The 21,697-nt window shown below is 56.3% G+C and overlaps 1 protein-coding gene and 1 pseudogene across 1 annotated transcript in view; both read right to left on the bottom strand.

The window, feature by feature from the left end:
* The window catches only part of ACADSB (acyl-CoA dehydrogenase short/branched chain), a 40,277-nt gene that overhangs the window by 5,485 nt on the left and 13,095 nt on the right, over positions 1–21,697 (bottom strand). Inside the window, exons 2-9 of the mRNA XM_056120615.1 lie at positions 18,936–19,098; positions 17,473–17,573; positions 13,855–14,061; positions 12,714–12,884; positions 10,253–10,378; positions 8,051–8,143; positions 4,039–4,128; positions 1,682–1,819 (exon numbers count right to left, since the gene is read on the bottom strand). Of these exons, the coding sequence (XP_055976590.1) occupies positions 1,682–1,819; positions 4,039–4,128; positions 8,051–8,143; positions 10,253–10,378; positions 12,714–12,884; positions 13,855–14,061; positions 17,473–17,573; positions 18,936–19,098 (1,089 nt within the window). The remainder of the gene's footprint in view (positions 1–1,681; positions 1,820–4,038; positions 4,129–8,050; positions 8,144–10,252; positions 10,379–12,713; positions 12,885–13,854; positions 14,062–17,472; positions 17,574–18,935; positions 19,099–21,697) is intronic.
* Positions 17,886–18,008, bottom strand: LOC130029985 (uncharacterized; annotated as a pseudogene).

The following is a 21,697-nucleotide window of genomic DNA, read 5'->3' as shown; positions in this document are numbered from 1 at the left end:
ATGGACAGATGGATGGACAGATGTAGGGATGAATGGATGTATAGATGTATAGATGGATGGATGGATGGACAGACAGATGAATGGACAGATGGATGGATAGGTGGACAGACAGATGGATGGACAGACGGATGGACAGATGTAGGGATGAATGGATGTATAGATGGATGGATGGATGGATGGACAGACAGATGAATGGACAGACGGATGGATAGGTGGACAGACAGATGGATGGACAGATGGATGGACAGATGGATGGATGGACAGACAGATGGAGGGTCAGACAGTTGAATGGACAGCTCATAGCTGCTCTACGAGCCGGTGCTGCTGTGTTCCCCCTGCTCTGGAAGGCGCCTGGATCTGGAGGTGCGTGTGGCTCTCGACATGTGGCCACGGGCTGGGCATCATCCCCGGCACTGTGGTTGGCCCAGCAGAGCCCTCATCCTGTCCTCCCGGGCAGCAGGCACAGGATGGGTAGGGGCGCAGTCCACTGTGGTGCTCCTTCTCTCGGGCTGAGCCCTCACTGGCCGGGGGAAAGGTTGGGGGCTCATGTGAGGAAGTTGGGGCTCGTCGGGGACACGGGACCGAGTTCCCCCAGAGACACCCCCAGGAACGTCCACGGCCCGAGAGGCTGTACCGGGCCAGCTGGGAGACCTTGGCAGGTGGCACTGGGGGTGGCAGAACCGACCTCACCCGTGCACCGAGCCCCAGAAGCCGTCATGCGGCAGCTGCCAGCTGGGGTAGGGTGGGGGTGTGGAGCTGAGACGGGGCTTATCTGGGCCCTGGGGGGCATCCGGGCATCCCTGCAGGTGTCCTGATGGGCAAGCGTGAGAGACACTGGCCTGCAGACATGGGTGGCACCATGCCCGGTGGGGGGGGGGGGCCTGAGAAGCACCCCAGGGGCCCCACCAGGACCTCTGAACTCCCGGCCTTGGCACTCGGGAGATGACGCCGGATTGCTCTAGGCCACTGCGTTACTGGGGACTTGCTAGCAGCCGTCAGAAAAGAATAAATACGGGTCTCTGCAGCGTGAGAACTCGCCGCCCGGCTGGCAGCTGGGCCCAGGACCGGGCAGGAGGGGTGGGGGTCCGTGGGGAGGGGCGGGCAAGCCGAGCTGGCTGAGAAGCGACGCAGCTCCAGGCAGGGGTGCAGCCGACGGGAGCCACGTGAGGCGCCGGGGACTGAGCAGGCCGGACCCTCCGGAACCGACTCCAGGGTCCGCCCAGAGGGCGGGAGGTGACCGGAGTGGGTTGGGGGTGCGTGGAAAGACTCCGTGGGGGAAGGAGCAGCCCTGCGATCTGCTCAAGTTCCTGCTCGGGGGACCGTGGCCTGCCTGGGAATTCTGCGTCCCCCCAGGCAGGGCTGCTTTACTGAAGGTCGCTGCCTCCCGTGACATTCACTGCGCCCCAGCCGGAACCGTGACTCGGACCCTGCGGGCATCGCGGGGCGCCCAGGGCTCTTTGCTCGTTGGTTTTTATTAAACCAGAAGCAGAGACGAGTCTCAACTCAGACCTTGTGAACAGACAGAGCCCTCCCGGGCTTTGGGCTTTTTCTCGGAGCGGAACTGGAAAGGGCTCGTGATTCGCTCCGACCACGAACACAAGCCTGACTCCCTCCCTCCGGCACACACAGACACACGCAGTCCGGAAACACACAAACGGCCGCGGAGTCACCTCCCGCTCACCTCCGAGGCGTAGTACTTGGCCATGGACGCCTCCTTGATGAAAGGCCTCCCGGCCTCCAGCAGCCGAGCCGCGTTGTACGTGAGCAAGCGCGTGGCCTCCAGCTGGGTGGCCACGTGAGCCACTTGGTGTTGGAGCCCCTGAAAGATTCAGGTCCCACTTAGAGAGTGACAATTTAAAAAAAAGAAAATGGAAATCACCGCGAGAGATGCAGTTACGAAGTTGTTCACGGTCAGGTTTTGGTCCTACAGTTCCAACACTGGCCCTCCACCAGTGCACATTTCTCAGCACCAATGGCCCCAGTTCCCCCCCGCCACCCACACCCCTGCCTGCCTCTATGGCAGACACTTCTCTTCTCTCTATTCCTTCCTCCCTCCCTCCCTCCCCCCTCCCCACCCCCTTCCCTCCCTTCCTCCTTCCAGGCACTGTGATTTGCAAGGCGGGTTCTGAGAGGTCGCCACGTGTGTTCCCGGTCTCCTTCCAACACTCAGTTCTTGTCCAGAGTGATCATTTCCAACCATCAGTGCCACTGTGGTCCCTTCTCTGTCAAGCTTCCCGCCACGAGCCCGTCCTCCTGTCCTCCACTGTTACTGTTCTTGGGCGTTAGTCCCTTACTCTGCAGCCTTATGACGACACACACGCACGTAGGGGTGGGATGATTCTGTGTCTGTCACTCTGCCTCGCGTCACTCAGCGTGACACGCTCCATGGCGGGCCAGTCCTTAACGACACGGCTAACTCCTAAGGTCCTGCCTGGCTCGGGAGGGCCGAGGGACGCAGGAGGTGACCCCGGGGCCCTTCACAAGTCATTGTGTAAAGTTACTTACACATTTGCCCTCTAAAATGAAATGGCAGCACTTGGATTCTTAGAAAAAACTTCAAGATCCATGCGATTTAGTATTTTTTTCTTTTTTGGGGGTCACACCCAGCAATGCGCAGGGGTTCCTCCTGGCTCTGCACTCAGGGATCACTCCTGGGGGTGCTTGGGGGACCCTATGGGATGCCGGGGATCGAACCCGGGTTGGCCCCGTGCAAGGCAAACACCCTCCCCGCTGTGCCATCGCTCCAGCCCACAATTTAGATTTTTAGTTATGCTCTGCCACGCCCAGCAGTGCTCCCGGCTCTGTGCTCAGGAGGCCTATATGCAGGGCCAAAGATCGAACCACGGCTGACTGTGCACAAGGTATGCGCCTCCATCTCTTGGAATCTCAGGTGATTCTAATCATGGTCAAGATGCAAGAAATGAGCCATCGCCAGATTTTTAAGACTCGACTCTCCCGGTGAGCACCGGGTCAGTGGGTAGACGAGGCTGTGGCCTTGGGCATGGGTGGTCACTGCTGCTCCACGGACCGCGGCTTGGCCCACAGGACGGAAGGGCTGAAACCCCAGGGGCTTCCTGCCAGGCTGACGGCTGGCCCACGGCTCGTGCACCGCCAGATGCTGGCCCAGAGTATGAAAGTCCATCTCTCCGGTCTAGGGCGGGACGCACTGACCACAGGGATCGGCGGAACCACTCTGCCGGGGAGTGAGGAAAAGGACTCCCAACTCTCACGACGCTTCATGTCAATACACTCCTGCCATGAATTAACATTAACTAGAAGTTAGGGGCTGGAGCGATAGCACAGCGGGTAGGGTGTTTGCCTTGTATGCGGCCGACCCGGGTTCAATCCCCGGCATCCCATATGGTCCCCTGAGTACCGCCAGGAGTGGTTCCTGAGTGCAGAGCCAGGAGGAACCCCTGAGCATTGCTGGGTGTGACCCAAAAAGGCAAAAAAAAAAAAAAAGAAGTTAATGATCAGGTCACGGGGTGACAATGTCACCTTCAAAGATGGAGCTGGTCAGACCGGAGCGATGGGTGCAGAGAGTAGGATGCTTGCCTTGCACATGGCCGACCTGTGTTTGGGGCCCGGGCACCCACGAGGGTCCCCTGAGCACCAGGAGAAGTGATCCTTGAACACAGAACCAGGAACTGAGCCCTGAGCACCACCAGGTGTGGCCCCCAAAGGAAACAAAACAACAGCAATGTAAAATCTTTGAGGGGGGTTCTGGAGAGAGGGGGGCTGGCATGGCACCAACCCAGTGCCATGTCCATCAGACAGCCCTGGAGGTCCCCAGCGCTGCTGGGGTGGCCCTGGTGCACGGCTGTAGTGGTCTGGGTGACCCAGCCCAGCAGGGGCCCAGAAGAACCGCATCCCAACGCCCACACCCAGCCGCCAGCTGTCAATCACCAGAGGGTTCCTGCCCGCCTCCTGAGCATCACTGGGGTGGTCCCCGGATAAATCCAGTCCTGGGGGCTGTGGGACTCCTTCTAACAGGCCACGAGGCCCAGAGACAGTAGCAAGATGCCAATGATTACGTACCTGAAAATCAAACAGTCTTTTGCCGAACTGTATCCTCTCTTTGATATACGGGATCGTGTAGTCGAAACAGCCTTGTGCCAATCCCAGCATCTGTTTTTTAGGAAAAAAGAAACGAAAAGACCAGAAATGCTTATTTTTGTTTCAGGAGGAGGCTCTGGCTCATTCGCGTTACTAAGATCCATTGACAGGTCAATGGACTGGTCTGGGTGGGGACAGTGGCCAAGAGTCAAGGACCCCCTCCCCGCCTTTCCTAAGTTTCTGGAAACAGGAGGTCGTGACGAAGTGAGTATCTGCACGCAGGGATGTCCCTGAGGACCCAGCATGGCCCATGGCTTCTCTGGAAAGTCCTCCTCCCCCCCACCTTTTTTTTTTCTTTTTAGGTCACACCAGCAATGCAAGGGGTTACTCCTGGCTCTGTGCTCAGGAATTACCCCTGGAGGTGCTCAGGGGACCATATGGGATGCTGGGAATTGAGCCCGGGTCGGCCGCGTGCAAGGCAAATGCCCTACCCGCTGTGCCATCGCTCCAGCCCCTGGAAAGTTCCCCTTGAGTCTCCGACTCTCTGGGTATAAAGTGAGTCACAGAGATTTCACCGGAGGGGCCGGAGCGATAGCACAATGGGGAGGGCGTTTGCCTTGCTCGTGGCAGGCCTGGGTTCAATCCCCAGCATCCCATACGGTCCCCTGAGCCCCGCCAGGAGTGATTCCGAGTGCAGAGCCGGGAGTCAGCCCTGAGCATCGCCGGGGGAGGTTCCCCATCCCACACAAAAGAGAAATTTCACTAGAACTGGCTTGAAGGCCAAGGAGCGCTCACCCTCCCCCTTCCAGAAGCCAGAGGTGGAGGGTGATGCTTTGCTTTCTGGGGGCCACACTTGGCGGTGCTCAGAGGTTGTTCCTGGATCTGCACTCAGGAATCACTCTCCTGGCGGTACGCAGGGGACCCTATGGGGCACCAGGGATCGAACCTGGGTCAGAGGTGTGCACGGTAAATGCCCTCCCTGCTGGGCGATTGATCTGGCCCCACATCAGCTTTTACGAAAGTCCTGAAGTGACTTCACAAACGGCTGAAGCCGAGAGCACCAGAAAGAGACTCTTCATCTGAAGGCACAAGAATAAACAGCCACAAAGACCAGCCCCTCGTCTCATTTCTGAGCACTTTCCGCTCAGAAACGGTCTCTAAAGTCCAACCTGGGGGCTGGAGCAATAGCACAGCGGGTAGGGCATTTGTCTTGCACGCAGCCAACATGGTCGACCCGGGTTCGATTCCCAGCATCCCATAGGGTCCCCTGAGCACCGCCAGGAGTAATTCCTGAGTGAAGAGCCAGGAGTAACCCCTGTGCGTTGCCAGGTATGACCCAAGAGGCAAAAAAATAATAATAATAATAAAAAAATAAAGTCCAACCTGAAGTCGCCATTAAATCACCATCTCATTATGTTCAACTTTGTAGTTTTTAGGAAAAGGGGAAAAAAATCAATAGTTAAATATTTGGCGGGGTGGGGGAATCCTGCTAACATCAATATTTCATTATCGTCTTGAAATCAAAATCATTCACATTTTCCTGCGGCCTTTATTTTTCAACTTTCTTGAGAAAAAGAATATCTGGCTAAGGAGTCCGAGGACAAGAGCCTCCCCTAGCCCAAACATCAGGTTCTCAGGAAGTGGCAGCTGGCAGTCAGGGGCTCCAAGCTGACACAGTGTCACCGACCTCGACAGCTCAGGGTGTTTGCTGTTTTTGGCTTTGGGCAGTGTTCAGCGCTGACTCCTGGCTCTGTGCTCAGGGACTGCTCCTGGCAGGGCACTGGGCACTCTATGGGATGCTGGGGATTGAACTCAGGATGTCTGTCTGTGTGCAGGGCAAGCGTCCTCCCTGCCGTGCTATCACTCAGGCAGGCTGACGATATTCTATCCTGTGTGCAAATGACCAGCAGCTCATCAGAATGGGTTGCCTTGAAGGTCCTCCCGGAAGCTGGCAGCTGCAGCGCTTGACTGGTGGATGCTTCCAGGCTATGGCTGGAGATGGCTTTTTCCCTAAAAGGGGCTCTTTCGCTAAAAGGTTCTAACCCAGAATGAAGAACCCCTTACCTTAACTTTTTTCTTTTCGTTTTTTTTTTTTTCTTTTTTAGGTCACACCCGGCAATGCACAGGGGTTACTCCTGGACTCCTGGTTCATGCACTCAGGAATTATTCCTGGTGGTGCTCGGGGGAAAATATAGGATGCTGGGAATCAAACCCGGTCGGCCGCATGCAAGGCAAACACCCTACCTGCTGTGCTATCGCTCCAGGCCCCCTCACCTTAACTTTTAATGAGCTTACAAGATTGCCCGGGCAGCTGGGATCAAAGACCAGACTGTGTTTTTTTTTTTCTTCTTTTTTTTGGGGGTCACACCCGGCAATGCACAGGGGTTCCTCCTGGCTCCGCACTCAGGAGTCACCCCTGGAGGTGCTCAGGGGATCATACGGGATGCTGGGAATCGAACCCGGGTCGGCTGCATGCAAGGCAAACACCCTACCCACTGTGCTATCTCTCCAGCCCCCAGACTGTGTTTTAATGCAGAAAGCAGCATAGTAACAGTCTGGAATGAGGGTTTCCAGCCCTAGCGGGAGACGCTGAATCCCAGGAAAACTGCAGAAAGACCAGAGAAGCCCACGGCCTCCAGGGCCCTCCAGGCAGGCTGTGTGGGAGACAGACTCCGATTCTGACCTAAAAACGGCACTTTTGCAAACTAACTGCAATGTGGGAGCGAGAAACGAGAACTGCCTCTGTGCCTCTGTCGATTCTAGCGGCTGATGCCACGGAACAACTTCAAAACCCACAAGCTGCACGTTTTTGACTCTCGGTTAGACACTGAAAAAAAATAAATATGATCTATGGAGATGAGTTTGTAATAAAACCAACAGCTTCATTCCTTTTGCTCATCGAGAAAACAAATTCCACCACTCGACAGAAAAATCTAAGGGGCATTATAAAAATCAAGCCTGACAGAAAGCAGAAGAGTCTTTTCTCGTACCTAATTAACTGGAGCTGGAGCCATAGCACAGCGGGTATGGCGTTTGCCTTGCACGCCGCTGACCCGGGTTCGATTCCTCCGCCCCTCTCAGAGAGCCCGGCAAGCTACCGAGAGTATCCCGCCCACATGGCAAAGCCTGGCAAGCTCCCCGTGGTGTATTTGGTATGCCAAAAACAGTAACGAGTCTCACAATGGAGAGTTCCTGGACCCACACAATGTTACAGTATAACCTAATTAATTGTGGTTGGTGCATCTACGAATTCTCCTTAAGCCAACCAGGGGGTGTGGCCCCCAAACCCACCCCCCCACAAATAAAAGCATGGCCAGGGAGACAGTACAGGGGTTAGGGTACATGCATGCTCCTGACCCAGGTTCTAATCCCCCCGCTCATACCCACCCCTGCCCCCACACCACTCAGTTCCCAAGCACCGCTGGGTGTCACCTGGGAGGACCCTCCCAAGCGCCAAGTGTGATTCCTGAGCACAGAGCTGGGAGTCACCTCTGAGCACTGATGAATTTCATGCTTTAAAAAGTTTTAAAAATCATAAATACTGGAGCCAGAGCGATAGCACAGCGGGTAGGGCGTTTGCCTTGCAAGAGGCCAACACGGGTTCGATTCCCAGCATCCCATAGGGTCCCTTGAGCGCTGCCAGGAGTGATTCCTGAGTGCAGAGCCAGGAGGAACCCCTGTGCATTGCCAGGTGTGACCCCAAAAAAGAAAAAAAAATTATAAATACCGTATTTAACTTATAACGGAAGTGAGAGATTGTCGCCCCAGGTCCTGGAGAGTGCCTTGATTCTCCCAGCGTCCGTGACTGTGACCTCTGGGCCTCGTTGGGGTTCCAGACAAGGACAGACGACCCCCCCCCGCCCCCGCCCTTCCTCCTCCCAGCACAGAAACGAAGGGCGCCCCCGTGTGGGCACGGCCGGCAGAACACTTGGGTTTCTCATGGTCCTGCCCCGTCACACTAACTTGCTCGCTGCCAAGGGAGGCGGCCACTGACCTGGGCAGCGATTCCAATCCGGCCCTCGTTCAGGCTCCCAATGGCGTACTTGTAGCCGTGCCCCACCTGCCCCACCACGTTGGCCTGGGGGACCTGGGGAGAGATGACCAGAGCGTGGTCATTCCTCTGCTGCCGGAACTGTGTTCAGGATGCTTTTGTAACGGACGCCCCCGCCACACACACACACACACACACACACACACACACACACACGTGCTACAGAACGGAGGAGACTGCAAACGACACGCTCTGTGTGTGTGCGTGCATCTACATGTGTGCATGCGTGAGACTGTGCGAATGTGTGTGTTTGAGCGCGTGCGTGTGCAGAAGTATGGGTGTGCAAGCGTGAGTACGCGTGCATGTGTGTGCGAATGACCGCAAGTGTGCCCCTGTGTGTGAGCGTGCACGAGTCCAGGTGAGTGTGTACACATGAAAGCACACACTACGCGCGTTTCGCGTGTTAACCACGGAGGGGGGTGTGTATGCACATGTGTGAAAATCTGCAAGTGGGCAAGCGTTGCAAGTGTGTGAGTGCGTGTGCCAGTCTGAGTGTGCACACACTCGACTGTGTGAACATCCGGGTGTGCGAGTGCAAGCGTGGGCCCGTGTCTCTCCGGAGTGTCTCCTGCACGGTTCTCCGAGACGCAGGCTTCGAGGCCCCACGGCTGGCCACCAAGCCCCGAGGGGCCCGGCTGGACAAGCCTCTCGTCCACGCTCAGCGACCTCACACACCCCAACCGGCGTGGGGCAGATGACCCAAGGCTCCGGGAGGGGGCGGGGGAAGCAAGGGTAGGAAACGGTTCCTCTCTCTGGCTCTCTGGAGGGACTCTTAGCCAACAGAAAGCAACACTAGTGTGTGTGTGTGTTCTCATATGTGTGCATGCATGTGTGTGTGCCTGTGTTTGTGTGTGTGCATATGTGTGTGCATGCATGTGTGCGTTCGTAGGTGTGCGCATGCATGTGTGTACGTGCATGTGTGTGCCTGTGTTTGTGTGTCCATGCATATGTGTGTGTGCATGTGTGTACATGCATGTGTGTGCCTGTGTTTGTGTGTCCATGCATATGTGTGTGTGCATGTGTGTACGTGCATGTGTGTGCCTGTTTGTGTCTATGCATATGTGTGTGTGCGTGCATGTCTGTACGTGCATGTGTGTGCCTGTGTTTGTGTGTCCATGCATATGTGTGTGCGTGTGTGTCCATGCATGTGTGTGCATGTGTGTATACGTGCATGTGTGTGCCTGTTTGTGTCCATGCATATGTGTGTGTGCGTGCATGTGTGTACATGCATGTGTGTGCCTGTGTTTGTGTGTCCATGCATATGTGTGTGTACGTGCATGTGTGTTCCTGTTTGTGTGTCCATGCATATGTGTGTGTGCGTGCATATGTGTATATGCACGTGTGTGCCTGTGTTTGTGTGTCCATGCATATGTGCGTGCATGTGTGTGCCTGTGTTTGTGTCTATGCATATGTGTGTGTGCCTGTGTGTTTGTGTGTGTACACATGCATATGTGCGTGCGTGCATGCGTGTGTTTGTGTGTGTGTGTATGTGTGTGTGTGTGTGTGTGTGTGCTCGTGGGCACAACACACCAGGGTGGAGCAGGGGGCTGAAACAAACCTAAATGTCTCTTCAGGACGTGGCACGCTGGCCGGGAACGATGAGTGACGCAAACTGAGCTTCTAATACGGCAGTTTGGGCGAGGCGGCGAGGAAAGGCAGGGAGGGGGCTGCACCGGACCCCCATGCACACACTCTCACCCGGGGCTGAGGGATCAGGCCCAGCTCCTGGGGGTGTAGTGGGGGAGGGGAGACGCACAGGCCGCCACGACGGGCTCAGGGCTCAGCACTCAGCCCTGCGGTTCTCCTCTCACTGGGCGGCAGCGCCCCCTGGTGGCCCGAGGGTGCCAGGGCCTCCCTCCTCCAGCCAGGCCCAGCGGCCACATGCATGGGGAGCAGAAGGTTTAAGGCCCAGAGGGGTGACAAAACACAGCCTGGCCTTACTTCCTGGACTTTGCCCTTGCGGCAGCGGCTGGGAAGAAAGCGTTCCTGGCTGCACCGTGAGCCAGAGGCATGCCAGAACCGATGTAAGTAACCCGGGAACGCTGCTGAGAGCTGGGCAAGGCGGGCCCAAGCGAACAGTCTTGGCTTCTGCGTTTGACGGTTCCTTCCCGCAGCTCCCTCACCGGGGTGGGGCCGGGCACCCACCTTGACGTTCTCGAATGTCAGCGGGCACGTGGAAGAGGCCCGGATGCCCATCTTGTTCTCCGGCTTCCCGATGTGAAGGCCTTCGGTGTCCCGATCCACCAGGAAGCAGGTGATGCCCTTATAGCCCTAGGAGGGACAGGGGAAAAGCGGTCACTCCCACACGCTGCAGAGGAAAGAGGAAACTAAAGACGGTTCGAAGAGATCGATACCAGATCGATACCGAGGGCCTGGGATCAGAACACGTGTGCTGGGACAAAAGTAAGTAGGAGTTGGGTTTAAAAAAAAATAATAAAACAGGAAGAGGCTGGAGCGATAGCACAACGGGTACGGAGTTTGCCTTGCACGTGACCGACCGGGGTTCGATCCCCGGCATGCCATATGGTCCCCCAAGCACTGCCGGGAGTAATTCCTCAGTGCATGAGTCAGGAGTAACCCCTGAGCATTGCTGGATGTGACCCCAGAAAGCAAAATAAATAAATAAATAAGTAATAAAACAGGGGCCGGAGTGATAGTACAGCAGGTCGGGCATTTGCCTTGTACCCGGATTCGAGCCCCGGCATCCCGTATGGTCCCCCGAGCACCTACAGCAGTGATCCCTGAGTGCAGAGCCAGGAGTCAGCCCTGACGCAAAAAAAACAACAAACAAACAAAAAACAAAAAAACCTACCATTTCTTTTACGTTTTCAGAAACTAATGCACCAATCAAAACGATTACATCCCACTAGGGAACATGAAAACGTCAGGTTTTAAGCTTAATTTTATGAACTTCTTTAAAATTTAATTCAGGGTCAGAGCAATAGTACAGTGAGCAGGGCGCCTGTCTTATACATGGCCAACCCGGGTTCCCTCCCCGGCATCCCATATGGTCCCCAGAGCACCAGTAGTAGTAATTCCTGAGTGCAGAGCCAGGAGTGACCCCTGAGCATCGCTGGGTGTGGTAATCTCCCCCCCCCCCCATTAAAACCCAAAACTAAAGTTTAATTCAATTAAATATACTTTAGATGAAAGACAAAAGATAGAATGTGTTTATATTTTGCTATTTTCCAACTGAATAAAATATTCTGAAATAGGACGAATGCCCTGACCCCTCACCAGGCTGTCTTCACTGGGGCCCCTTGGAGGGGAGCAAGTTGTGTTTCCCTCCTGGCCCCAAGCACAACCCCAGCAGCCAAAAACCTCCAGAATCCAACCACCGCCGTGCTCAAGGCCACTTTCCACAGGCTCCGACAAGCCTCACCCAAGAAAAGATGAACCTCACCCAAGAGGGGACGGGCAGAAAAACCCAGGTGCGCGGGAACCCATGACTGAGATCTCCAGGCCCTATTGGATCAGGACTGGGCCTCCTCCCGCCGGGTCCCCAGTTTTCCAGTAGCTTGGCCGTCACACCCCAAAACTGCCTCTGGCACCAGGTAATCTCATCGAGACTCAGAGATTATGAACTAAAGCTCAAGGAAGAGATGAACACAGAATTTCCTGTACCTCTTACACGCTACCTCACTTACTTATCAAAAGTAGCAGACGTTTGTTTGGGTTTAACATCCTTGGTTTGTCTTCTCTTATAATCGGGCTTAAACGGCTCCAGAATGAAATGCAACAACCTTCACACCTTCCCTCTTACTGTGGTGGGAAGAGGCTCGGTGGAGGAGCTGGTGTTTGAATGTTATCTGGAATGAACTACTGTGAACTACTTTTATGAAAATAAAAGATATATACAAAAATATTCTGAAATAAAATAAATGTAGGGGCTGGAGAGAGAGCACAGCGGGTAGGGCGTTTGCCTTGCATGCGGCCGACCCGGGTTCAATTCCCAGCATCCCATATGGTCCCCTGAGCACCTCCAGGAGTGATTCCTGAGTGCAGAGCCAGGAGGAACCCCTGTGCATCGCCAGGTGTGACCCCAAAAGCAAAAATAAATAAATAAATAAATGTAGTGGGGGGGGGGTGGGCCAGAGACAGTACTGGCCCACCAGTACAGGGGGATGAGGAGCTTGCCTTGAAGGCACTCAATTCTACCTACTGCACAGGGACACCCCCCCCCCGCCCTGACCCCTCTTGCCGGGGATCACGCCTGAGAACAGAACCAGGCACCGCCACTGAGAGTTCTTGGGTGGAATCAGCTCCACCCCCAGCCCCCTGAAAAAGAGGAAAAAAAAATTTAGACACACTAGAGAGGTACTTCAATTCCTCCTGATGAAACAGGAACTTGAAATTCTCCAAAATGAGAGAGCAGCTTTTTACATCTATTAAAAAGTAATACATGCCCTCCCTGTAATTAATAATTATGTCAACAATATTTTATCTCAGGAGATTAGGAAAGGACGGAATGATGTCGGTGGTTGAGTGCTGAGGGGAATTAAGAATTTAAGGCTGTGTCCTAAAAAAAGGCACCAGAGGATGAGAGGAGGAGAGAGAGAGACCGTGGGGGTGTGTGGCAGGCCCCCCCTCTGCCAGGTGGACTTACGGAGCTGGGGTCCACGTTGGCCATGACCAGGAAGAGCCCTGCGTACTCCGCATTGGAGATCCACATTTTGGATCCGTTGATCACGTAGTAATCCCCTTTCTTTTCAGCTCGGGTCTTCAGAGCAAACGAGTCACTTCCTGCACCTGCCTCTGAAAGGCAAAAACTGCCCACCTGCAGAGCAAAGCATCCAGACCCCAATTCAGACACACACTGTGGCAAAGAAAAAAACGTTTACCCACTGGGTGGCAAGGGTTCTCATTTATTCATTAGTTTCCCCTTGACTTTGGAGGTCCACACCCAGCAGTGCTCAGGGCTTGCTTCTGACTCTGTGTTCAGCGATCAGCCCTGGTGGTCTTGCGGGACCCTCGGTGGTGCCTGGGCTGGAACCCAGAGCAGCCGTGCGCAAGGTAAGTGCCCGAGTGCTGTGCTGTCCCCTGGGCCAGAGGGTGTTCAAAAGCCCGTCCCTGTCGCTGGAGCAATAGCACAGGGGGTAGGGCGTTTGCCTTGCACACGGCCGACCGGGGTTCGATTCCCAGCATCCCATATGGTCCCCTGAGCACCTCCAGGGGTAATTCCTGAGCGCAGAGCCAGGAGTAACCCCTGTGCATGGCTGGGTGTGACCCAAAAAGAAAAAAAAAAAGAAGAAAAAAAAAAGCCCATCCCTAAGAAAAACCATCGAGGTCTCCTGACAGGATTCACTCTCCAACATGGACCAACTTGCTGTCCAGAACCAAGGTAGCGCAGGAGCCCCTGAGCTGGTCAAACTGGGTCGAAGAAGGGTGGCAGGAAGACAAGGTGAGGGAGGTCAAAATCTGCCCCAGGGGGCTGGAGCAATAGCACAGCGGGGAGAGCGTTTGCCTTCCACGCAGCCGACCCGGGTTCGATTCCCAGCATCCCATACGGTCCCCCGAGCACCACCAGGAGGAATTCCTGAGTGCAGAGCCAGGAGGAACCCCTGTGCATTGCCGGATGTGACCCAAAAAGCAAATAAAAAAAAAAAAACCCCACCCCAGAGCGAGTGGACACAGAACTGGGAGAGACAGATGACCCGGCGGACTGTGTGGTCTCCGGGTTTCCACAGTGGGGCGGGGACCCCCCTCCCCAGGGCCCCCCTCCCCCCCAGGTCAGCAGCCCCCCTCACCAGCTCCGTGGCTAGCTTGGGCAGGTAGGTGGCCTTCTGCTGCTCAGTCCCCAGTTTCCTGAGCATCGTGTTGATGATGGTGTTCTGGATGTCGCAGAGCACGGCCACGGAGGCGTCCACTTTGGCCAGCTCCTCGATCACCAGGACGGAGGAGAAGAAGGAGGCGCCCGTGCCCCCGTACTTCATGTCGATCTCGATGCCCATCAGCTGGAGGCAAAGCACGGGCACACTCAGGGAGGTTTCCCACTTTTGAGGGGGAAGCATCCTCCTCCAAGATGCGGGGCTTGGGGGGACCACAGCCGTGGTGCTCAGGAGCGACCCCTGGTGGCGCTCAGGGGCTATGCGTGGTGCCTGCCGGTCAGCTCCAGAAAAGGGAAGCCCCTTCGTCTCTGGCTCTCCAGCCCTCTCGGGAGTTTTCTTACAAATAAATATGAGTTTAAAAAAATCATGAGGGGGCTGCAGCAACAGCACAGCAGGGAGGGCATTTGCCTTGCACGCCGCCGACCCGAGTTCGATTCCCAGCATCTCATAGGGTTCCCCCGAGCACCGCCAGGAGTAATTCCTGAGCGCAGAGCCAGGAGTAACCCCTGTGCATTGCCGGGTGTGACCCAAAAAGCAATAAATAAATAAATAAATAAAGTACTAAAATTATATAAAAAAAATCATGAGGGGTGGGGCTGGAGCGATAGCACAGCGGGTAGGGCGTTCGCCTTGTATACGGCCGGCCAACCGGGGTTTGAGTCCCAGCATCCTATAGGGTCCCCCCAAGCACTGCCAGGAGTAATTCCTGAGCACAAAGCTAGGAGTAACTCCTGAGTATCACCAGGTGTGACCCAAAAAGAAAAAAAAAAAATATATATATATGAGTTAAAATCATGAGGGGTGGGGCTGGAGTGATAGCACAGTGGGGAGGGCGTTTGCCTTGCACGCATCCGCCTGGAGTTCGATTCCCAGCATCCTATATGGTCTCCCCGAGCACCGCCAGGAGTAATTCCTGAGTGCAGAGCCAGGAGTAGCCCCTGTGCATCACCGGGTGTGATCCCACCCCCCCCCCAAAAAAAAATTCATGACGGGGTAGGGTTGCGCCACACCCAGCAGTAATCAGGGCTTACTCTTGGCTCAGGGGTCATGCCTGGCTGTGCTGGGGTCCTTGAGAGGTGCCAGGGGTCAAACCAGTCAGCGGTGTGGTAAGCCCCATACCCGCTGAATTAGCTATCCGGCCTCCCCTCATACACACATTGCTTGAGTTTTTAAGGAAATTTCTGTATCTACATTTAAGTTGGGCTAGAGCGATAGCACAGCGGTAGGGCGTTTGCCTTGCGCACGGCTGGCCCGGCCGAGCCGGGTTCAATTCTTCTGCCCCTCTCAGAGAGCCCGGCAAGCTACCTCGCTCACACAGGAGCACTGTGGGGCAAGTCCACTCCGGTACTGCACGGCCACCCCAGCATCGGCAGGTACAGCTCTGCTGGCCCCGAAGGTGATGCCCCGCACTGCTCGTTGGATTTGTGTTGGCATAAAATCAATTCGGTTTTCTTCTTCTTTTTGATTTTTGAGCCACACCAGGCTCTGCGCTCAGGAATCACCCGGGGCGGGAGGAGGTGCGCTGGGGATGGACCCCGGGCGGCTCCTGCCAGCAAATGCCTCACACCATATATATCGCTCAGGCACTGGCTTGGAGTTTTTTCGTTTTTTTGGTTTTGGGCCACGCCCAGCGATGCTCAGGGGTTCCTCCTGGCTCTGCACTTGGAGATCACTCCTGGAGGTGCTCAGGGGGCCAGATGGGGTGCAGGGGATTGAACCTGGGTTAGCCGCGTGTAAGGCAAGACCCTTCCCTGCTGCACTGTCGCTCGGCCCTGGCTTGGTTTTCAATATGGTCCATTTAGACGGATTTCAACGGCAGGAGGAAGGGACAAGAGCGCCCAGCCCCAGCCGCCAGGGCCGAAGGGCATCCTGCTGGCCTGTCCACCTCACAGCAGAACCGAGCGAGCTCCCCCCCCCCCCCCCAGCACATGAGCAGGTCCGGTCCAGGCAGGCGTGTTTCTCAGAAACACCCAGGACCCCCAAACCCTGGGGCCTGACACACACTACTGCGGCTAGCCAAACCCTTCCGGGCATGGTGCCCCCATCAGGGGAACGAGACTCCCAGCAGGCTCCCCTGGGCAGGGGTCTCTGATGCAGGGACTGAGGGCTGTGTTTAACCGGAGCTGGTGTCTGGGGCGCAGGTTGAGAGGATGACGTCTCGCTCTCTTCTCTGCAAGCGTCTCTGAAGCTGCATCCTGCAGCCACGTTCGAAGCTGGCTAGGAACGTGGCAGCTCTCCCAGGGGGGCGCAGCTCCAGAAGGTAGGAGTGACCAGGTCGGCCTGGTCATCTGCGTGGAGACCACCGGGAAGGGGAGGAGCAGGGGGAGGAGGGCTCCCCTCTGCCAACAGACTCGGACAGGACAGGCGTCAGGTGAAGCTGAGAACAGCCTGGGGCAGGTCCCGAGGGCGAGCAGGTGGTGAAGGCATGTGACCCATCATGCCTTCATGCCGGCTCAGGAGGGGGCTGCCCTCAGACCCCCAGGATCCCCCCTGGCTGTGAGATGGAGCCCAGGGGCCACAGGGCCACTGACCCCGAGTCCCGGTCTGAGAAGGCGGGTCTCTGGGGCTGGAGCGACGGCACAGCGGGGAGGGTATCTGTCTGCCTGGCACACGGCTGACCCGGGTTCAAGCCCCCGCATCCCGGAGCACCGCCAGGAGTGATTTCTGAGTGCAGAGCGCCAGGAGTGACCCCTGAGCATCGCCGGGTGTGGTGCAAAGAAGAAACAGAAAATGCGAAACCAGGCCGCTGAGAAGGAAGGAAGGAAATGGAAGGGTTGGTTTCCAACGCCGTGGCCCAGGGTTCGAGCAGCTGGCCTGGAGAGAAACCCTGCGTCCTGGAGTGGCCTTAGTGCCCCAAAGTGAGCTCCGACCTTCCAGCTGATGTGGGAGGGAGTGGGGAACGTGGGGACTCCTTTGCCGACAGACAGACCCGTCCCCACCCGGGCGGCCCGGCCCGCACTGCCCTTGGCTACCCGCAGGCGCGGGATGAGGTCCAGTGACCAAGGTGGAATTCTTCATCCTGGGACTTGGGCAAGGGGCAGTCCTGGGAGTGGGGGTGGGGGCGTGAGGGGCTGCCCTGTGCCCTGCAGGACATTAAGCAGGGCCCCAGCCCCAACCTGCTCACCCCCGGGGGCATGTGAGGACCAGAGTGTGGCCAAAGGCCTCAGGGGACAAAAACAGTCCTAACTGAGCTGTGGATGGTCTGCAGGAACCAGCCTCAGGCCGGGGCAAGGCCTGGCAAAGCCTGCAGGAGCTCTGGGTTTGGGTTCGGGTTCGAGCCTGGCCGCCACATGGCCCCCAGGCACTTCGAGAACTGATCCCTCAATGCAAGGGGGGGAAAAAAACCCAATCACATCCTCTGGCTTCTAATCTTTTAGGATTTCTAATTTAGACCGTTAATTTGCCCGAATAAAATCTTTAGCGGGCAGGTCCATCTGAAATGCAGAGCTCGTTAAGGAACTGGGCCCAGAGCAAAAATCGACGAGTGACGCGCCTCTCAACACAGGAATGGATTTACGCGAGCGAAAACTCACATACCCCTTGTTGAAATAATCCTTGTATGACGGATTTCTCCATTTTGGAGTTTTCATCCATTGTCGAGACCAAAGGAGCGATTTGTTCCTGGGCAAATTTTTTCACTGTAGGAAAAAGAAATGGAGTTTAAGTCTGGATTTTTCTTTTTTTAAAGTTTTTAAAGTAAAGTAAAGTAAAGGCCCTCCCGTTGATCATTGATTTGCTCGAGCGGGCCTAGTAACGTCTCCATTGGAGACTTTGTTGTTACTGTGTCTGGCATATCGAATACATCACATGTGGCTTGCCAGGCTCTGCCGTGCGGGCGAGATCCTCTCGGTAGCTTGCCGGGCTCTCCGAGAGGGGCGGAGGAATCGAACCTGGGTCAGCCAGGTTGGTTGCATGCAAGGCAAACGCCCTACCTGCTGTGCTATCGCTCCAGCCTAAAAAAGCACCCGGTAATCCCAGGCGGTCTCCCATCCAAGTACTAACCAGGCCCGACCCCTGCTTAGCTTCCAAGATCAGATGAGATCGGGCGCGTTCAGGGTGGTATGGCCATAGACATTTAAAGTTTTCGGGTCATCTATATCGTGCGGTGCTCAGGAGTTCCTCTTTTCGCTCTGCACTCAGGACTCACTTCTGGACCATATGGGATGCCAGGGATTGACCCAGATGGACCCCATGCAAGGCAAACCCCCTACCAGCAGTACTGTCGCTCCGGCTCAACATCTGAATTCTTTCAATGTGACATGGGTTACTTGTTTTTCATTTTTTTTTTAATCGATTTATCAAGCAGGGCTCAGAGGGTCTGGAGACCCCACAAGAGATTGTCAGCCGGGTCAGTGGCTTAGCCATGCTGGGCCCTCTCGGATCATACCCGACAATGCTCAGGAGATGGCATGGTGCCAGGGACTGAAGCTAAGTTGGGCACAAGCGAGCACACTAAACACGGCACACAAACTACCCAGTGCATGCATGTGCCCTAACCATTGTGCTATCTCCCAGCCCTGATTACTTACAATTCAAAACAGAAATCCAGTGAGGGTGAAGCGACCGTAAGGGGTTAAGGCACTTGTGTGGCTGCCGCCAACCAACCCCAGTTCCATCCCCGGCACCCAGGTGTCCTCTCAGCCCTGACTCCTGAGCACAGAGCCAGGAGTTGGCCCTGAGCACAGACAGATGTGACCTCCGCCCCCAAAAAACAATCTTTTATTAACAGAAGTAGAGAGATCCTGGGGCTGAAGCAATAGCACAGCGGGTAGGTCATTAGCCTTGCACGCGGCCGACCTGGGTTCGATTCCCAGCATCCCATATGGTCCCCTGAGCACTGCCAGGGGTGATTCCTGGGTGCAGAGCCAGGAGTAACCCCTGTGCATCGCCGGGTGTGACCCAAAAAGCAAAAAAAAAAAAGATCCTGCAGCCACAAACCTGGGTGCCCCGCCCACCCACCCCCAGACCCCGTGCCAGGCCGTCAGCGGCCCCACGCCCACCTGTGCTCTTCATCAGCAACTCCTCGTCCGTGAACGTCTGCAGGGGCCCGGTCGGGAGGCCATTGCTGGCGGGGAGGTTGAGCAGCGCTTCGGATTGAGAAGACTTCTGGGCTTGCGGAGGAGCCCCCCAAGACGACGGGCACGCCAGGAAGCTTCTGCAGAGCTGCGGGGCCAGAAACCAGGAAATGCTCAGGGCGGGGAACCCAGACGCGTCAGCGTGGGCCTCTCTGCACCCGGCCACCCTGCCTCCTGGCCCCGAGGCCAGCCCGCCCCCCCCACTGCCATCCCAGCAGCAACACAAAGCCCCCTTCTCTGCTCACGCCACCTACCTCCTTGCGCAGTGAATGGTTCTAGATGAATTTCCCAGATAATCAAGTTTTTTTTTTTCTTTTTGGGTCGCACCCAGCGATGCACAGGGGTTACTCCTGGCTCTGCACTCAGGAGTTACTCCTGGCCGCGCTCGGGGGACCATATGGGATGCTGGGAATCGAACCCGGTTGGCCACGTGCAAGGCAAACGCCCTCCTCGCTGTGCTATCTCTCCAACTCCAGATAATTAACTTTTACCTTCAAGGAAACAACTCCCTAGCATGGAACCAACTGCCCAATTGTACTTCATGGTCCACTTTCTCCAAGCAGGAGCGGTGGGTAGGGCACCGCACCACAGACCACTGTGATGTGTCCTGGGGGGGGGGGGGGGGGTGGCGGCGGTCTCAGGATACTAAGGAACAGAGTCACCTGCCCACTGGATGTGTAATTGGCTGGCGGAGTGCCCGTGGCCAGCTTTGCTTTTTCACTTGATCACTTGACTTCCCGTTACTCGTCGATTTGCTCGAGCGGGCGCCAGTAACATCTCCATTCGTCCCTGCCGCGTGCTAGTGTAGCCCAATGGCATCTGTTTGTTCTAGGAACATGAAGCGCCTCAAACCGATCATTCAGGGTCTTGACGAAGAAGTCCGACCATCTCGCAGGTGGGCGGCCACGCGGTCTTTTGACGTCCCGTGGAATCCAGTCGGTAACGGCTCTAGTCCAACGGTCGTCTCCAAATCTCATGACGTGTCCAGCCCATCTGATTTTCGACACCTTGGCAAATGAGACAGCGTCCCTGATTCTTGATCGTCGACAGAGGTCGGAACTCCGGATTCTTTCTCTCATTTCAGTGAAGCGTGATACTCCAAGCATAGCTCTTCCGATTTCTCCTTGGGAGACCTGAAGAGCGTATTTCAGCTTCTCTATTTAACAACTGGTGTTGCACCAAATGCACTTACAGGCTCTGGCGTCTTAAAAGGATGTTCCCCCCTGTGGCGATGTGACCGCAGCTAGGAGCTGCTGAAGCTCTCAGGGTCTCTGGGTTTCCTTTCCTGTGAACCATGGACAAGATCTGGGCACACCGGGGAGGTGAGTGAGACACGCAGAGGGGGAGCTCAGGACAGCATCGACCAAATGTGACACCCACAAGATACTTGGTCGCCCCCAAAACCATGACCGTGACCTCCCAGTGCACGGCGGGCTGCAGGGCGCCACGGGGCCAGTGAGGCTGGTGACTGACATGCTACGTTGTGGGTACCACGGCCGAGTACGCGACCCCTCCAGGACGTGGCGTGGACCGCAGGGCCGACCAGGGAGTGGTGCTGGGCATCCGCCCTCGTGCCCTTCAGGCTGGCCGCCTCCTCCACCATGGACACGCTCGGGTGTTGCTAAAGAAAGTGGCTGTGTGTGAAGACGGACCCAAGTGACTTTTCCTGGAAAATTCTAGAACCGGGGAAGCGACTGGGAATGAGTCTTTTCCCGGACCTAAAGTCCTGCTACACGAGGAGCCTGAGGAGTGCTGCAGTGGCTTACGGGGGCTAGGATGTCGGGGCTGAGACCCCAGGGGCGCCACTGGCCTGGATCCCAGCTCCGCCGGCACGTAAAACGGACAAAGCTGGCTACGGAGCCCACGGCACAGCGTCTGAGCCACGCACAGGTGCAAACACGAAGGGCGGCTTTCTCTGGAGCTAGGGGGTCTCTGCAAAGCAATGGGGCAGGGGAACAGATATGTTCTAAGGCTGGATCAGGGCCCGAGTGACAGCACAGCGGGGTGGGGGCTGGCCTTGCAAGGCAGTCACCCTGGCTTCGATTCCTGGCATCCCATAGGGGCCCCTGAGCTCGGCCAGGAGTGATCCCTGAGTGCACAGCCGGGAGTTGGCCGTGAACAGGGCCTCATCTTCCCACACACCCAACGGCAGCCAGCGCAGGGCCAAGAGGAGGAAGGGTCGAAGTTTCACCCTGGACCGAGGCCCCCACGTAGGGGTAAGGGGAGACTCGTCCCCCGGGGAGCCGTGCCAGGGCAGTGCCCCCCCCCCCCCCCCGAGGGGCTTAAGGGTCTGCAGGCCCGTTTCCCACTGGGATTCGTGTATCCGTCCGGGCCATGCTAAGAGCCTGGTGCGGTTCCATCCCGAGAGGCCCAGGCCTTGGCAGACGTCATTTCCGGCTGATTCTCCCAGCCTCGGCTCTATGCTGTCACCTGCAGAAATCCACTTTGAGAAAAGAACTGGTTGCAGCTGAGTCCGTGAGCACTTCAGACACAGGGGAACCGGAGAGAGAGCACCGCGGGATGGCACTTACCTAGCATGCAGTGAAACTGGGTTCCATCCCTGGCACTGCCTAGGTCTCCCCAAGTACTGCCAGGTGTAACCCCGAGCACAGAGCCAGGAATAAGCCCTGAGCATGGCCAGGTATGGCCCAACCACTCCCTCCCTTGTGTCTTCTTCCAGCTCCCCC

Source organism: Sorex fumeus, unplaced genomic scaffold, assembly GCF_029834395.1.
Source record: "Sorex fumeus unplaced genomic scaffold, SorFum_2.1 ptg000043l, whole genome shotgun sequence".
Classification (NCBI taxonomy): Eukaryota; Metazoa; Chordata; class Mammalia; order Eulipotyphla; family Soricidae; genus Sorex; species Sorex fumeus.
The sequence above is the reverse complement of the archived record's forward strand: the minus strand, read 5'-3'. Positions and strand labels throughout refer to the sequence as shown.